The following is an 18,923-nucleotide window of genomic DNA, read 5'->3' on the forward strand; positions in this document are numbered from 1 at the left end:
TCACTTTCAGCAAGCAAAGTTGTATCATCTGCACATTGCAGGTTTTTAATGAGTCTTCCTCCAATCCTAAAGCCATGTAATCCAGCTTCTCGAATTATTTTCTCAGCATACAAGTTGAATAAGTATGGTGAAAGGACACAACCCTGGCACACACCTTTCCTGATTTTTAAAACACAATGTCACATTGTTCTGTTTGAACAACCGTCTCTTGGTCTATGTACAGGTTTCTCATGAGTCCAGTTAAGTGTTCTGGAATACTCATGCTCAGCAATGTTGTCCATAGCTGAAAATGATCCACTCAGTCAAAAGCCTTCACGTAGTCAATAAAGCACAGCGAAGCATCTTCCAGGTATTTTCTGCTTTCAGCCGGGATCCTTCTTACCTCAGCAGTGCTCTCTCATATTCCACATCCCCATCTGAATCTGGCTTGAACCTCTGGCAGCTCCCTGTCAATGTACTGCTGCAGCCATTTTTGAATTATATTTTAGCAAAATTTTACTTCTATGCTATACAGATGATATTGTCTGATGATTTCCGTGTTCTGTTGAGCTACTTCTCTTTGGAATGGTCACGAATACGGATCTTTTCCAATCAGTTGGCAGGACACCATCTTCCAAATTTCCCGGCATAAATGAGTGAGTGCTTCCAGCTCTGCTTCAGTTTATTGGAAGATTTCAATTCATATTCCATCAATTCCTGGAGCCTTGTTCTTTGCCAATGCCTTCAGTGCGCTTTGGACTTTTTCCTTCGGTATCATCAGCTCTTGATCATATGCTACCTCTTGAAATGGTTGAACATCAACCATTTCTTTCTAGTACAGTGACTACTCCTTCCATCAGAATTCCTCAATAGCATCATCTCTGATCAAAATATTTAGTCATGGCATCTGGGCCCTGTCCAGTATTGCTGGTCTCATGGCAAAGAAGGCAGTTATACACGGTGACAATTAGTCACATATTCCACATCCTTCTCCTATTTCTGACTCTCTTCTTCCTCTGTTGTTCCAGATGAATAGGGACGAATTGTCATTCCTTGGATGACCTTGGATGGCTGCTTGTAAGTTTTTTAGACCTCAGGCACTACATAAATTTGAAGGTAGAACAGAAACACTAAACAGCTAGGCCAATTAACTGGGATGTCCCATGAAACTAGGACCCTAAACCTCCAAACCAAGAAACTAAATCCCACGAGGTTTATGATTGTACATAAGTAGGTTAAGCAACTATTCTTTTTTTTTTGTTTTATTGTTGTCATAAATAAATCTATCACACAACTTTTGCCAATTCAGTTTTTTACAGATATAAAGCTTATTGACCTAAATTATAACAATTGGCTGTGAACTTTGCTCTTAATGCAATTTTTCCATTACCACTAACCTTCCCCTTTCCTCTCCCTCCCACCCCTGGTAACCAAATAGATGTTGGTCTCTATGCATTTGTCTTTTTATATAAGAAGGCCAAACAATATTTGTCTTTTTGTGATTGGTTTATGTTAGTTACTCAGTGGAATGTCTTCAAGCTCCATCCATATTGTAGCATGTATAAAGACTTCTTTTCTTTTACTGGCTGAGTAGTATTCTATTGTATGTGGTGGTGGTTACGTGCCGTGGAGTCGATTCTGACTCATAGTGATCCTGCGCAGGGTTTCTGAGGTTGTAAATCTTTACAGGAGCAGAAAGCCTCATCTTTCTCCTATGGAACGGCTGGTAGTTTCGAACTGCTGACTTTAAGGTAAGCAGCCCGATTCTTAACCACTATGCTACCAGTAGGAACCACATTTTGTTTACCCATTCATCTGCTGATGGGCATTTGGGTTGTTTCCACCTTCTGGCTATTGTGAATAGCAAACATTGCTGTTCAGGTCTCTGTCTGAATGTGCTCTCAGAGGTTTTGGATATGTATCTAAGAGAGGGATTGCTGGGTTCTCTGGTAGTTCTGTTTTTAGTATTTTTTGAGGAACCACTACATGGTTTTCCACAGTGACTGTACAACTTTGCCTTCCCACCAGCAATGGAGAAGGGTTCTAATTTCTGTACATGCTTTTATGAGACATAGGCTTTTATTGCCCTTGGGTATCTACCTAGTGGAATTGCTGAGTTATAAGGAGACCTGGTGTGGGGCTGTGGATTAATGTGCTGGACTGCAAGGTCGGTTTGAACCATAAGATCGGCAGTTCACGCTCACCAGACACGCCTTGGAAATGCTACACAAGGTTGCTACGAATCAGAACTGACTCAAAGGCATTTAACAGCAATATGGTAACTAAGCTTGACCTTCATGAAAAGTGCCGGATTGTTTTCCATAGCATCTTGTGCTGACCTATTTTAACCATAACACTGCCTGGGAACAGGCCATGTGGGTCTTGGAATTAATTATAAACACATAATAAATGTAAACATTAGTATATATATCATCCACTTGGGCACTCCACACACACACATGCTGACCTGTCCCAGCAAGTGTTCCACCTTACCAGCTCAGTCCTTGTGCCTTTCTTTGCTCTTGAGTGACAACGTGGCTGTAAGTTGTCAAGTGACCTCTTGGGAAGACAGGGCAGTCATGATATTGGGTCCTCGCTCTGGCTCTACCACTAAGACCCCATGGGTTTGGTCAAGTCCCTTGGCCTCTCTGGGTCTCAGTTCCACAACTATCCAATGACACTTGGTTTCCCTCTCTGCCCAGATGTTGTGAAGCTGATAGTAGGTACTTGTGAAAGTACAAAGTAACATAAGGCAGCAGAGATGGTGTTGGCCTGTGACCAACCTCTAACTCTCCCTCCAGGACCTCAGAAAGGGAAAAGAAGGAGAAATCGGCCCTTCTCTCTCAATCTAGCTAACAAAGGACTGGGAAATGGGCCAAGAAAGGAAAGTGTTGATTAGCATTTGAGCCCCGTTGGCCATGATCTCCTCTGTAGAAATTGGCTTTAACCTTGCAGCACCGTCTCCTTGCTTTGGCTCCAGACGGAGGAGGAGATCAGATGGCAGGAGCTGGCACTATATATCTCAGGCCACCAGAGCCGTCTCACTCTTGAGGCTGGATGGAGTAGGGTCGTCTCAAGATGAAGGTGGTGTATAAGAAGATACATAGGAGAGAAGTGAATTCATTACATGCAACACAGGTGCATGTAATGGGGACAGTGGATCTCAAACTTGAATGGGTATCAAGTACCAAACTGGAGGGGTGACTAACATAGATTACTGGCCCAACCCCAGAGATTGTGGTTCAGTAGGACTAGGGTGGCATCAGGTCAAGTGTGGAGGAGGGAACAGGGACTGAGGAGTGCTTCACCTGGGCTGACTCCGCCACCAGGCAGGCATCTGTTCTTGCTTCTCCAGCATAATTTCCTTCCTTGGTCCTTCCCAGTCAGCCCCAGTCTCTGTTTCCATGATCTATGTAGTTCTGGGGAAGCTGATTCTCCTCCTGGTGCCCAGGATGGAACACTTGATCTTTGCTAGGCCAATCTGCACAGTCTGACTCCTCTGACTGCAGTCATTTGTCAGGCATGGACATGTGACCTAAGTCAGTCCAATCAGAAGCTCTCTTTTCCCTCTAACTAAAGCAAAGGAATCCTGTAGTCCTGGGGGTTTGTTAGAAATGTAAGTTCTTAGGCAGCAAAGCTGAGGACACCTAGAGTCTTTTGTTTCACCATCCTTGTGTTGATGGGCATTTAGGCTGTCTCCATCTGTTTTCTCCTGTGTATAGTGCTGCAGTGAACATGCGTGTGTGTATATCGATTCGTGGCACGGCTCTTAGTTCTTTAGGACATATGCTGAGCAGAGGAATTGCTGGGTCAAGCCGTATTTCTATTTCTAACAACTTTTTGAGAAGGTGCCATACCGTTTTTCACAGAGATTGCACCATTTGACAGTCCCACCAGCAGTGTAGGAAGGCCCCATTCTCTCCACAATATGTCCAGCATTTGTTTTCTGGTTTTTTGAGCTTTATTATTAATCCTGGAGTAAGATGGTATCTTATTGTTGTTTGGATTTGTACATCTCTACATTGGCAGGAGCAGAAAGCCTCATCTTTCTCCTGAGGAGTGGCTGGTCACTCAAACTGCCAACTTTGTGGTTTGAAGTCCAGTGTTTATCCTACAGAGCCACCACACTTCTACATATATATATATTATTGTTGTTGTTGTGAAGTGCTGTTGAGTTGATTCCAACCCATAGCGACGTTGTATATGATTTCTGAGGAGCAGCTGGTGAGCTTGAACCACCAACCTTGCAGTTCAAATAACTTTGCAGTCCAGTGCATTAACACACAGCACCACACCAGGAGGATATATATATATATATATATACATAAATTATTGTTAAGTGCCATTGAGTTGGTTCCAACTCATAGCAATCCTGTATAGGGTTTCCCAGGAGGGCTGATGGATTTGAACTGCCAAACTTGCGGTTCAAACTGCAGTCTAGCACACTAACCCACAGTGCCACACCATGACTCCTTGGAGGCCCTAATATCCACTTCACTGGTTGTAGGGCTTGGTAACTGTGGAGACGTCCTCACAGATCCATTAGGCAGATTCGTCAACTATATTGGGCCTGAAACTACCTACGTCTGGACCATTCAGTTGAAGCCACTTCAGAAGGTCCTTCTGGCATTTCCTGTCCTCAAGTGAGTGCTCAGGGTGTAAGTTGTGGGTGTGGTTGTAGTTTTCTAAGTAGGAGGGCATCTTCACCTCTTCCAGTTTACCTTCCACCTACCATCAAAGGGAGAGGAAGATGAGGTTTTCTACTCCTGCAGAGATTTACAGCCTCAGAACCCTGTACAGAGTTGCTATGACAACAACAACTGAAGGTATCTGAAACACAAACTACGTTTTCATTCTTGATGGAAACCCTTCAGTGCCTCCTGCCCTCTAGGTAAAGTTTGCTCTCCTTTGCGTGGCTTTCAAAAATCCTTTGCCCTCAAAATCCTTCTAGTCATCCCTCCTTGTAATCACTTCTTCCCTCAGCCCCCGTCCCCTGTATTTGAGTCACAGCAAGCTGAGATTTCTGGACACACAGCTGCCCCATGTCTTTGCTGACCCCATCCCCTCTGCCTCGAATGTGTCCTTCTTCCCACAGCAGACTCTCTGCCCTCTTCTGCTTGATGTTGTTGTTAAGTACCGATGAGTCATTTCCAACTCATAGTAACCTTGTATAGGATTTCTGAGGAGGGGCTTGTGGGTTTTAGCCGCCAACCTTGCAGTTTAAACCCACCTTGCGGTCCAGTGCATTACCCGGCAGTGCCACACCAGGAGACCACTATTCCCATTTCAGCGTTCAGCTTAAGGGCTGATTTTGACACAGAGTCTTGCTGACTCCCTTCCAGCATGGACAGATCTCGCTCTCCTTAGCCATCCATCTGTTACCTCCTGCAAAACTCCCTACTGACTGTAAAGCAGAGAACTGAGAGGACTTCTTTCTTTCTCTTAGAATGACTATCTTCAGGGTTTAAGAACTATGTCTTGAGTTAATGAATGGACAGGAGTCCTGGTGTGGCACTGTAGGAGAAACACTCAACCATGATGTCGGTTTGAACGGCAAGGCCGGCGGTTCAAACTCACTAGCCATTCTTCAGAAGCCCTATGCAGGGTCTCCATGAGCCAGAACTAGCTGGACAGTACTTCATGCTGACTTACTATACTAACGAATGGACAGAGGAGTGATTCAATTTCCAATGCAGCACTAACTTACAGCATTTCTGTCTCAAGGAAATCTTCACAGATTTTAACATGGGAAACATATTTTCATATATTCTAGATCCATGCCAAGCACCGCACACTATGCTAGATTCAATGGTTCATGTAATCTGCAAGATTACGGCTTCCTGTCCGCTCTAGATCTGCTACAGGATCGGGACTCACACTAGGTTCCACAGGTCCTTTGTAGGATGAGGGACATCTTAGAGCCCGCTGCCTAAAAATGGAATGTAGACCATCTACCCAAACTCTGCCTCAAGACATCCAAAAAAGAATGTGCAGCTGAGAAGATCAGATTTGGGGAAACAAGAAGAGAAAGAGCTAGAGGAGGGGACCAGGGACAAAAGAGATGGACACTTCCTGTGCCACCATTTCTCTAAGTGTTGGAGGGATGGACTAATCTGAAAATTTCATTATCTTATCCCTTTGTCTTTTTCATGTCCTTATTGTTGGTACATGCTATTGAGTCAGTTCGAACTCATAGTGAGCCTGTATGGGGTTTCCGAGGTTGTAAATCTTTGAAGGAGCAGAAAACCTTATCTTTCTCCTGCAGTCATGTCCTTAGCACTTTGGAAAGACTCAAGTCTGGGAAAATAGCAAAACTGACATAAAAAGAGTCTGCATGTGTGTTCTCTGGTGTCATGTGCTTCCCCCAAGGGCTTCCGACTTCTCTCCAGTGCGCATGAGAAGTATTTGTGTTTCAGTAAGGACGAGGGGTGGAAGATTATGCAAGGAGAGGTAGAGAGGCCTTCAAGGTAAGAGAGAGACTTATCAGGACTGAAAGAATCCAAGTGTGTTTTGTCAACATTAGATAGACTTGAGAGAGGACAAAGTGGGCTGGTGGGCTAGGACACCTCACTCACTGCCCCACCTGCTGATAGAAAAGAGGAGCATCAAGCTTGGGGTGGCACCACACACTCATAGTAGGGCTCTGGAACTTTAACACAATGGCTATGGCCCAAGGAAACATACTACTGGGACAGCTGCATTTTGATGTTAGTGGGGACTGGAATTACAATCTGATTCCAGAGGCTAAAATTCCTGTTCTAGGTTTCCAGACCCATACAAAGAGTTTCTGGGAGACTTAGATGCCACTTGGATCTCTGTCAAAGGATGAGGTCTTGACAGGAGCTTGGAGGGGTCCTGGAATAACTGTTCTCTGCAGAAATGTATAGACTTTCTTTCCCTAGTTGTCATCTGACCATTCACTTCTTAAGATGGATCACAGTGTCATCCAAGCTTCACTCATTGGTAGAGAGAGGCTACTGCTGGAACAAGGGGAATTTGAAATGCTGATGCTTACCTTTACCTCTCCTGACCAGTCTCACATGGGTGGGTGAGCATCTGGAAGCCACAGATGGACCAAATCCATTGGGAAAATTTGTCAAGGCAACTCTCTGGTTTACCCATCTTCATCCAACATTATGACCGTCAAGTATTCCAGAGATCCCAGCGACAAGCCCACATTCTTTGAGGCATTTTACCATGGCCACTCTACAGGTAGGTGGGCTGGGTTGAGGGGCATTTAAACTTACTCCAGACTCACTGATGGATTGTCTTGCTCTTCCTTCATGATGAACAAGATCTGTTTTGGGAACAGAGGCACTTGGTTCATTGTTTTGGTTCTAGACAGGCTTATTCCTGATTCCAGAAAACTTGACACGTCCCAGGGAGGGCAAATGCCCTTCCTGAATGCTGCCAAGAGATGTAAGGGAACTTCTTCAGATGACCTTACAAAGTCTACTGCCATGAAGAAGGAAGGAAGTCTTTTCTAGTTTTTCTAACTTTTCAGACAATGACCCTACTCTAGTTGCTCCCATTTAGCTATATTCTCTTGGTCTGATTAACAGCAAACATCAGAAAACTATCCCAGTGTGTGCAGTTCCAGGACCTTTAAAGTTTCCAGAAAACACCTAAGTTCCCAGTCACATGATATTATCAGCTAAGTCTTGACTTCTGTATAGTGCACTTTTGGTCTTTGATGAGAGACAGTCCAGTCCAATCTGACCGTAAAGGAGCCAGAGAGGCAGAGATAGCAAGAGGTTTAGTCTCCACCATTCTACTACTAATTTTAGGTAACTCCTTTAATTTTTTTTTCAACTTTGAGTTTCTCATTTATAAGTTGGGGTTAGAAACTAGGGCAACCATTAAATACACAATGATGTTGATAGTCAGTTAACATCTCTTTGGCATTTGCCATATGCTAGTTTCAGCATTAAAAAACTTTAGAAAAACTATCTCATTTCATCTGACAACTCTGTAAGGTTGGTACAGCTGTCCCCACTTTAGAGATGAGGAAGCTGAGGCCCCACAGAAAGTAAATAATCACAACCCCAACCCTGGGCAGGAGGACTCTAAAGCTTGCTTCTTACCCACACACAATGCTATTGCTGTATCCTTTTAGAATTAAGCTCCTCTTTCCAAAAAGTCCATTATTTTATTAGTATTATTTTTTAATTTGAGAATCCTCATTCACCAGTTGAAGACACTGAGACATTGCTGGGAGTGATTGTGGAGCTTCTGCTGGTAGGTGTTTGAATAAGATGGAGTCTCAGGTTGGTGATTTAAATTCACCCAACAGCACCGTGGAAGAAAGACCTGGTGGTCTTGGGTAAAGATCCTAGCCAGGAAACCTCTATGGGGCTCAGTTCTACTCTGTACTCCGTGGAGTCTCTATGAGTTGGAATTGGCTTGAAGATAATGGGTTCGGACCAATGTGTTTGTAAATACATACACATATATGTTTGTATTTATTTATATGTGCTATTGTTGTTGTTAAGTGTTATTGAGACAGTTCCAACTCATAGTGACCCTCTCTAGGGTTTTCAAGGAGTGAGTTATGGATTTAAACTGCTTAGGTTCAAACTGACCTTATAGTCCAGTGCTTATCCTACAACACCACACCTATGTTTATTGTTAAAACAAAAATCATATTAAAGCCAATAGTGGAAATTGTTGTCAGGTGCCATCAAGTAGGTTCTGACTCATAGCGACCCTGTATAGGGCTTCTAAGGGGTGGCTGGTGAGTTTGAATTGCCAACCTTGCAGTTCAAACTGACCTTTCAGTCCAGTACATTACCCTGTAGCACCACACCAGATCAGAACTCAATTTGATTAAAGTTTATTAAATATATGATTTGCAAATCTGGGTAACATTTCAACTTCTTGTTGTTAGCTGCCATTGAGTAGGTTCCCACTCATATCGACTCTGTTTAGGGTTTCCAAGGCTTTAGATCTTTGGAGAGCAGAAAGCTTCATCTTTCTTCCTTGGAGTTAATGGTTGAGTGCAAACTTCCAACCTTGTTCTCAGTCCAGTGCTTAGCCTATGGAGCCACAGTGCTCCCCAACTTGTTGTTATGTGCCATGGAGTCTGTTCTGACTCATAGCGACCCTGCATAGGATTTCCGAGGCTGTAAATCTTTACAGGAGCAGAAAGCCTCATCTTTCTTCCATGGAACAGATGGTAATTTCAAACTGCTGACCAAGACATTAGCAGCACAATTCATAACCACTACGCTACCAGAGCTCCTTACTAGGAAGTAAAAAATGTTCCCCCAAATGAGAAAACCTCCAAAGACTTTTATAGCCCACCTCATCAGCCTTGCCATTGAAATGGAGTTAGACAATATTTTTACAATAGCATTAATTATTATGTAATAACAAGGTCCAAAAGAACACCTAAGGGCAAATGACCTGGGTGGGTTATCCCGATTCCAAGGACTTCATAAATCTGGATTCCAAAAAAAATTTAAACAGTTTCTCAGTTCTCTACTTTTGATCAGGATTCTGCTACAGAATCTTTGCTCAAAAACATTCAGTAATGGTAGCCAAGAGCCATCTGATTCTTCTGGCCATGTGACAAAGGAAACAGTTGTTAAATGAGGCAGTCAGATGAGGTGTCTAGATCCTCCTTTATCTGGCTTTCCTTTCCTCTTGCTCCCGATGAACAGAGATCAACTGTTGGAAGCATTTAAGACCACAGACACTACACAATGAACTAGGAGGCAGAACAAAAGCACCAAGAACAATCTTAGGTCAATTTACTGAAATGACCCACAGGGCTGTATCTCTAGGGCTTTGAATCAAGGAGCTAAGTTCCAGCTGGTAGTTTTCATACACAGGAAGCACCTGTATTCTGCAAAACCTCTGATTGCTTATCATTAATGTAGACACAGCAACATATGTCTATTAAGGGACAACTCCTCCTGGGAAAATTAACAAAAAATTGAATGCCATTCTGCTTTCTAAAGCTCACTCTTCACAGATTTCTCTATTTATGGTATTTGCCACTTTGCTGAGCTTATCAACAGAAAGTTCTAATTTAAGAGTTATAATACTAAACCCACTTAAAGTCTGATTATTATTTAATGTAGAAATCATCTAAGATATTTATATTTCAACTGATACTGAAGAGAATCCAAAGGGTTCCTTCTAACACAGAAATGCCTTAGGCCATTTTGGAATAACCTGGTGTGGCACTTAGGATAAACACTGGACTGAAAGGTTGGAGGTTGAAACTCATCAGCCATTCCTTGGAAACCTATACGTTGTTATGTGCCGTGGAGTCAGTTCTGACTCATAGCGACCTTGTACAGGGTTTCCGAGGCTGTAAATCTTTACAGAGCAGAAAGCCTCATCTTTCTCCTGCAGAACAGCTAGTAGTTTCGAACTGCTGTCCCTGAGGCTCGCAGCCCAATTCGTAACCACTACACTACCAGAGCTCCTTGGAAACCTATATAGGATCGCTGTAAATCAGATGGCGTCCTGGTGTGGCGCTGTGGTTAATGCACTGGGCTGCAAAGTTGGTTTGAACCACAAGGTCATGGTTCAAGTTCACCAGTCACTCCTTGGAAACCCTATACAGGGTCACTATGGGTCGGAACCGAGCCAACAGCACTTAACAACAACAACGAGTTAGATGAATGGATGGCTTTTAAAAACAACAATAGACTCTAGAGTCCTGTGTGGCACTGTAGGATCAACACTGGATTGTGAACTACAAGGTCAGCAGTTCAAACTCACCTCGGAAACCCTATACAGGGTCGCTGTGAGTAGGAACTGACTCAATGGCACTTAACAATAACAACAACAACAGCAATATCATTATGACACCAGCCACTCCTCAGAAACCCTATATAGGGTCATTATGGGTTGGAACCTGCATGACAGCACTTAACAATAACAACAATATTATTATAAAGGGTTTTATGGTAAAGGTTTTTCTCATCCCCCATTTCTCCTTTTTCGGGAGTGTGGTGGCTCTATAAGATAAGCATTGGACTACGAACAAGGCCCCATGGTTTGAGCCCTCCAGCTGCTATGCAGGAGACAGATGATGCTTTCTGCTCCTGCGAAGATTTAAGTCCTGGGAAACCCTATACAGGATCACTATGAGCCAGAACCAACTCGACTGCAATTAACATCAGCAACTATTCTACTTTTAATCCTTAAAAAAATTATTTTCTGGTCTGATCTTTAAGCTTTTCTCATATTTCTTATTCTTCCATTTGATTAATTGATTATATATAAACATGTAGGAAGCTAGAGGTAAAATAAATAAATAACCACACACATTAAAATTAAACAGATTAGGGAAAAGGAGAAAAGGGCTCCTTATGTTCTGAAAAAATGTAAATGTGAAAACATCAGCAATGTTTACCACATAAATCCATAATAATCTTGGAGTCCACTCAGTCCTATGTAGTTAATTTCTGTTCCACTAAATTGGCAGCAGAATCAATATAGCAAGAACCCATCGGTTTCTACACAAGGGCCTGCAAATCTTGATTCAGTGTATTCAGTTCACAACATCACATCCTTTTCATAAATTCAGCACAAATCTGTTGTTATTGAAACTCTCTTGTTTCAAGCATTTTCAGGAAGTCAATGAAGTAAAAAGCACTACAGATGGCGAAATTTTAAAATGGATATGGTTAGCTTATTACTAATAACAAAAACCTGATGAGATTTATTACAAAATAATGCAAAGGCAAAACAATTTTAAAACTTTAGACAAAAGTATTTCCAAACATAATGATTAACTCCATTTTCAAAGAGCTTCAGGTATAATATTATGTTTTGAGACCTAATACCATCTAATCATGAGTATACCAAGAATATATACAAGATTGCCAAGTTTCTAAACACTTGGATATTAATAAAACTCCATGGACAAATTATATGAGTCCCTCGTTAAATCATTGTTTTTGATGCTGATAGATTTGAGTGCAAAGTAACCAAGTTAGCAATTAAAAATAACTAAAATGACGCTATAATAGATCCTATTGTAGTCTACCATCAGGCAAAACATAAGAGGAGATATTGACACACATTTTTTTTTTTCCCCCAAGAGCAAGCTCTGAATTGTTTTTTAAAGAGGAAAAGGCCAGAACAAGGGGTGGGGAGAGGGAAAGAAAGTTTAAAAACAAAGCAGGCCGAAACATTGACATATTGAAATTTATCAAGTGGCCTTGAAGGCAAGAAGCTGAAGGAGGACAGTAAAATCATACTCATATTAGGCTACAGGTTTTTTTTTTTTTTTTCTTCTCTCCCTCCTCTCCCTTTTCTGCAATTATAGACTATATGGCACACAAATTTTTAACCCAAATTAGGTACTTCTCTTAATTTGGCAACACACTTCATGTAACTGATACCACATTAAATGAGTACCCCCTTTCTTCCCGTGTCTCTTGTCCCTTACAAAGCAGGAACAAATCCTTTGTGGCTTCCCACAGCTTCAAACTGGCTGGGAATCTATCATTTCCCTGAGAAACAATACTTGGATAATTATTTCAGAAAAGTTATAATAATAAAACATTTTAAAGCTAGAATTCTTGGCTTTTTCAAACTTATATGTAGCTTAGTTTTATAACTCAAGGGCATTTAAGTCTGCCTAACTCAGTTGATTTTGATGAGACTTCCTAAGCAGGTTATAAAGAGGATAAAATTAACTCTCCAATTCAGTGATTAAAATTGTTTCATTTTAAAAAGAAACACAACTTTTAATGCATACTTTTTGATGGTAAAGTTCTTAAAAATCTCATACATGAAGCCATCAAACTTTGACCACAACTGATTTTAAAAATAAAAAAACAAACCTTTGACCATAATAAATAGAATTTGTTTTTATAAACCTCTTAAGCTTTCTGTCTTATTATTATCTTACAGTAAAACCTTTTAAAGTAGCAAAATGAATAGATTTATTAGCAGACCCAAATATATATATATATATCCTTTCTCTGTTGCATAAAAAGCAAAAATATATCAATTTAAATTATAACAAATATTCACTAAAATAACATCAGTAAGTCACCTACAGATCTTCAAACTATCTTTATTAAATCTATGTACCACAAACTGTAATTACTGTTGAGTTAAAGCTTGTTAAAATATTCTAAATCTTCATTCACACTTTATTTTTTCCTTTGCTCCATTTTTCCAATCTAATCTTAGCCTTTAGGACCTCATCAATTGGCTTTTGGACTCAAAGTCTCTGCTCAACACAACCAGTTCATCCCTATGACTCTAAGCCCAAGCCTCTGGGAAACATTGCTTCCATTTGGGGTGAGTTTCCATTGTGATTTCTATCTGCTGGCTTCTTAAAATTCCTCTACAATAGAGAGTACTTATTTAATCATCTTTAAAAATAAAATCGGGGGTTAGGTGGGTGAGTGGGTAGGTGGAGGTGTGTTGGCGTAAGGAGTTAGGGTTAGGATTATGGCTAGGAAGATTGAAAGTACCATGGGCTGCCAAAAGAGCCAACAGATCTGTGTTGGAAGAAGTGCAGCCGGAGTGCTCCTTGGAGGCCGGGATGGCCAAACTTCGTGTGCCATGCTTTGGACATATTGTCAGGAAGGACCAGTCACTGGAGAAGGATATCAGGTTTGGTAAGGTGGAGGGTCAGAGAAAAAGAGGAAGACCCCCAGTGAGATGGATTGGCAAAATGGCAGCATCATTGGGGTCAAGCGTGGCAACAATAGTGAGGTTGGCCCAGGATCAGGCAGTGTTTTGTTCTCCTGTGCATAAGGTCGCTATGGGTCGGTACTGACTCGATGGCACCTAACAACAAGAGGCAGGGTGTAGGGCTTCATTTAGTGTTAGAACTATGGTTATTGTTGGTTATGGAATTAACCATAACTATAGTTAATGTTGGAGTCCTGATGTGGCACTGTAGGATAAGCACTGGACTGCAAGGTTGGTTTGAACCACAGGTTGGTGGTTCATACTCACCAGCCACTCTTTGGAAGTCCTATAAAGGGTTGCTATGAGTTAGAACTGATTCTACAGCACTTAACAGCAACAAGGGTTAATGTTAGGAGTAGGGGTTGGGTTAGGACTAGCAGTAAAGCCTGGTCTAGGTTTAGGGTTGAAGTGAGGGTTTGGGTTTGCTTTTGTTTTCTTCTTGAAATCGACTTGATTTCCCCTTCATTTAGAAGTTCTGTAATTACAAGTCTTGTGACTTGCTCTGGAAAATTTAATGTGGCGGAAGTGATGGTATACCTGCTGCAAACCTTAGCTTCAAGAGGCCTTGCAGACTTCTATTCGCTCTGCAATGACCCTGTGAATAAGCCCAGACTAGCCTGCGGAAAGCATGTGGCCCAGTCACCCTCAGCAACCCAGCTGATGGTAAATCCCCAGAAGGAGATTAACTGTCCTACCATTGACTGCAGACACATGAGGAAACTTGTCTGAGACCAGAAGAACCACACTACAGAGCCCAGCCTAAATTACTAACCCAGATTATAAAATAGATTCATGGTTGGTATTTTAAGTCATTAAGTTTTAGAGTGTTTTCTTTCATGTTGTTGTTAAATGCCGTCAAGTCGGTTCCAACCCATAGTTGACCCTGTGTAGGGTTTCCGAGGAGCAGCTGGTGAGCTTGAACCACCAACCTTGTAGTTCAAATGGCTTTGCAGTCTGGGGCATTAACCCACAGTGCCACACCAGGACTTGGCTCCAATAGAAGGGAGCTCTGGTAGGGTAGTGGTTACAAGTCAGGCTGCTAACTTCAAGGTCAGCAGTTTGAAACTACCAGCCGTTCCGAGGGAGAAAGATGAGGCTTTCTGCTCCTGTAAAGATTTCCAGCCTCGGAAACCCTATGCAGGGTCACTATGAGTCAGAACTGACTTCACGGCACATAACCACCAATGCGAGTGGGACTAGAGGAGGGGCCTGGGCTACTGGTGACTGGAAGCTAACAACAAAGAGTTGCCTAAAACTAGGAGCACTCAGCAGTTAGGTCTTACCTTGAGGAGCCTCAGAGGATCCAGCAGAGGCAGTCAGAATCCTGAGAGAAGAGGAAATGGAGAGGAACCTGAAAGAACGGGTTACCCTGAGGAATCAATAACTTTAATAATGGTCACAAGCAGTTTTTGTGTTTGTCCCAGACGTTCCCCCTTCTGAGGGAGCAGGCCTTTGTCAATTCACTGGGGTGGGGTCCCCGTGATATAAAATCCTGATTCATTAACATCAGATCTCCAGGGAATTCAGAAAAATGGAGCAGGGATCTGTTTGTTGGGCCAGTGATGCATCGTTCCAGCTTTGTAGTGGGAAGAAATGGTCTTCGCTCATTCACATTATATACTAAACGTTTTTTGGGTTGGTCTGACTTGAAAATGACGTTCATTTTGATTTCTTGTTTTTGAGTGGGTTTGAACTCTGCCTCTTTCTTCTTGTCCTGATCAGTAATCTCACAGTTACTTGAATCAAAGTCTTCACCCTCTTCTTTGGCCTGGTCTTTGGCTGGCTCTGGACCCAGGCTGGCTTTGGATAAAAAAGAAGTGTCTCTAAGCCTTTCAATGTAGGGTAAAAGCTGCGCATTCCTCAGGGCTCGAGCAAACTGCATCCTTTCTATGTGCTTACTGATATTGGTTATTTCTCTTTGTGGCATTTTGAACTCCTCTGCCGGTACAATCACCTTTGCGGTCCATGATTTTTCCCCGGGTCCACAAATAGAACAAGGAGATGACTTCTGATTTTTATACGACGTTGCCCGTTTGTAGTCTGAGGACAGAAACTGCAGCTCCCTGAGTAGCTTCTGTTCTTCCTCTTGCTTAAAAGCCAGAAACTTTCTTGCTGCCATAGTATGAACACCACCTAGACGCTGACAATGGGAAGGGGGTTGTTAGTCTCAGACGCATAGGAACGGGGACACCCACAAAAGAAATAGTCCTTCGTAGTTCTCCTTCCATTGCTAAGTGAGTTCAGTTCCTCTGTGTAGTGGGGAAGAAGGCAGATCTTTGGTGTCAGGCAAGTCTGGGTTCAAATCCTGACTCTACTTCTTACTGTCAATGGATTCCAAAGCATTTTCTTGAGTTGGCAGTCACTATGAGGTCTCAGCAAAACAACATGTATGAAAGTTATGGTAAGAGCTTTCATCACTTGGTGTGGCACTGTGGGTTAGTTAACATGCTGGACTGCAAAGTCGGCATGAACCACAAGGTCAGCAGTTCAAGCTCACCAGCCACTCCTTGGAAACTCTATACAGGGTCGCTATGGGTCGGAACCGACTTGATGGTACTTAACAACAACAGCTAACAGGTTATATGTTGTTGCTGTTGTTAAGTGCCATCGAGTTAACTCCAATTTATAGTAAACCTATATAGAGTTTCCAAGGAGCAGCTAGTGGATTTGATCTGCCAACCTTAGGGTTAGCAATCCAGTGCTTTTCCTTCAGTGCCACACCAAGTATATGTTATTGTTAAGTGTCATTGAGTTGATTCTGACCCATAGTGACCCAGTGGAGGGTTTTCAAGGAGCGACTGGTGAATTTGAGCTGCCATTGTGGTGGAAACCATTATCCTACAGCACCACACAGGACCCCCCAGGTATGTGAGGGGGCTTCAAAAAGTTCATAGAAAGATGGACTGAAAAGAGAATGGAATTTTTCATGAACTTTTTGAAGCCCCCCTATGCAATAAGAGAGTCTTCTATGCAAATGTGGACCCCACGCATCCTGTTTGGGAGTTCACTGGGCACACCTCTGTTGACAGTGGTTTTTGAACCTCTGGCTCCCCCTAGCGAAATTCTCTTGCATCAGTGGGACCTTTGTAGGTATAAGCCTCAGATACTTACTAGGATCTCTTTCTCCATGGGGGAGTATTTCCCGAGGGCAATGCGTGGGTCTGATCTGTAGAATTTGCTCCATAACCTGGAAGGAGAGAGGCGGGTATATTAGAAAAGAGCTTTGTAGTTTCCCTATTCGGAACAAGAAACCTCATAAAGGGTTATTCTACATAAGCTAGAAGACAAGTCACCTTGAGCAGAGGTTTGTATAGTCATACTGTTAGCAACTCTACTTGGCTTCTTTCTGGTATGGATGGGAAGGGAGAAATCAGAAGTACAGATTATGCTCACCCCAGGTGTGACACTGAGCACAGATCCTCCTGATAAAGCTGAGAGTCTTCATCCTGGAAGGGATAGCTTGTATCGAGCGTTCGGACTGATTTTCCTTTCTTCTTACCTGCCTTTCCCTCTGTAGTCTTCCTTTCTTGGGCCATTGGCTCATTAGCCCTTGGTGTTCCAATCTTTTGACAGCCATTGTCCCCCATTCTTTGATCATATTTTGCCATAGGCTAGGATAGGAGCTGTTAATGCCTGGAGTTTGTTTCATAGACTATTTAGTGGGAACCCAAGGGACAGTCACAAACATTTCTTGCATCATAACTGGCCTAGTTAGGGCCTATTGTGAGACTTGAGTGGAAGGCATCAAATGATCCCCTGGGAGAAGATGGACACAAAGCATCACGTTCAAGGAGAGCCATTGGCCTGACCAACAGCTGACTGTAGTCACACAGGGAGAATGGGCATATGATCTAACCATGGCACCACCGTTACAACACCAGGAGCAATGTTCAGTCCCCATGGGATGTAGATTCAGTCTGCTGAAGTCTCTCAAACCTTCTGCCTCTCCAATCTGAGCTCTTCATGTTCGAACCATCCACTCAATCTGCTTATTCCCGAAGCTCAGCATTAAGAGAATGACAGCTTTAGCTGAGAAAAACAAAAGGTTTAATTCAGTTGAAAAAAACAGCTGACTACCAAGGAGCTCTGGTAACGTAGTGGTTACGAATTGGGCTGTGAACCTCAGGGTCAGCAGTTCAAAACTACCAGCTGTTCCGCAGGAGAAAGATGAGGCTTTCTGCTCCCGTAAAGATTTACAGCCTCGGAAACCCTGTACAGGGTCGCTATGAGTCGGAACCGACTCCACAGCACATAACAACAACAACCAACCATGGTAATGTTAAGTTAGGCTGAAGGGCACGGAAAAGAAAAGCATGCAAACGAATGACAGCCTCAGAGACGCCTTCCCTGAACGTTGTTGGTAATGTAGTCCTGTCACTGGTCTTCTTCATCTACCCCCGTTTATCATCTTCAGGCCCTGGTAACAGTTGTTCTCAGTATGGGCTGCATTGGACTCACTTAGGGAGTGTCATAAAATACAGATGCCTGGCTCTCACCCCTAGAGACTGGATGCAATAGATCTGGGGATAGGCCTGTGTCTCAAGATGTTTGCATGCTTCCCCTGTGATTCTAACCAGAAAGCCAGCCTGGAAACCACTGCCAAATGGCATCTCTAATTATCGTGTTTATTGTTGTCTTGCTCCTCCCATTGGAATGTAAGCTCCAAGAGGCCAGGAAATTGATTTCTAATGCTTATTGCTATTATCCCACTCAGCATTTGTTGTTGTTAGGTGCCATCGAGTCAGTACCGACTCATGGTGACCCTATGCACAGCAGAAAAAAACACTGCCCAATCCTGGGCCAACCTCACTACTGTTGCCACACTTGAGCCCATCCATGCATGGTTCCTGGCATATTACCCTTTGAGGTCAAGCTGCTTCTGACTCAGAGTGACCCATAGTTAGAGTAGAACTACTCCCTAAGATGTCCAAGGCTCTAGTTCTTTATGAAAGTAGACTGCCACATCTTTGTCCTGTGGGGTAGCTGGTAGGTTCGAACAGCCAACCAGTTGGTTAACAACTAAGCACTTAACCACTGTGCCATCAAGGCTTTTGTTCCCTGGCACATAAACCAAATCAAATCAAAACTGAACAAACAACAACACAGAAACCCCTAACTAATCGCTACTGAGTCTGTTCTGACTCATAGTGATCCCATAGGACTGAGCAGAACTGTCTCATTGGGTTTCCAAGGCCATAAATCATTATGGAAGCAGACTGGCACACCTTTCTCCTCTAGAATGGATGGTGGATTTGAACCACCAACCTTTG

The 18,923-nt window shown here is 42.8% G+C and overlaps 2 protein-coding genes across 2 annotated transcripts in view; one reads left to right on the forward strand and one right to left on the reverse strand.

Annotated features, from left to right (window-relative positions):
• The window catches only part of LOC102813700 (carbohydrate-binding protein AWN-like), a 12,455-nt gene extending 4,867 nt beyond the window's left edge, over positions 1-7,588 (forward strand). Inside the window, exons 2-4 of the mRNA XM_006867458.1 lie at positions 4,450-4,622; positions 7,049-7,191; positions 7,542-7,588. Coding sequence (XP_006867520.1) covers positions 4,450-4,622; positions 7,049-7,191; positions 7,542-7,588 — 363 coding nt within the window. The remainder of the gene's footprint in view (positions 1-4,449; positions 4,623-7,048; positions 7,192-7,541) is intronic.
• A 7,461-nt stretch (positions 7,589-15,049) lies between these two features.
• On the reverse strand, positions 15,050-17,251 carry LOC102814077 (chromosome unknown open reading frame, human C10orf120). Its single transcript, XM_006867459.1, is given in 4 exon segments — positions 15,050-15,793; positions 16,765-16,840; positions 17,047-17,234; positions 17,237-17,251. Coding segments are annotated over 4 exon segments (1,023 nt in total).
• Between the last annotated feature and the right edge of the window lie 1,672 nt (positions 17,252-18,923).

Source organism: Chrysochloris asiatica, unplaced genomic scaffold, assembly GCF_000296735.1.
Source record: "Chrysochloris asiatica unplaced genomic scaffold, ChrAsi1.0 scaffold00105, whole genome shotgun sequence".
NCBI lineage: Eukaryota > Metazoa > Chordata > Mammalia > Afrosoricida > Chrysochloridae > Chrysochloris > Chrysochloris asiatica.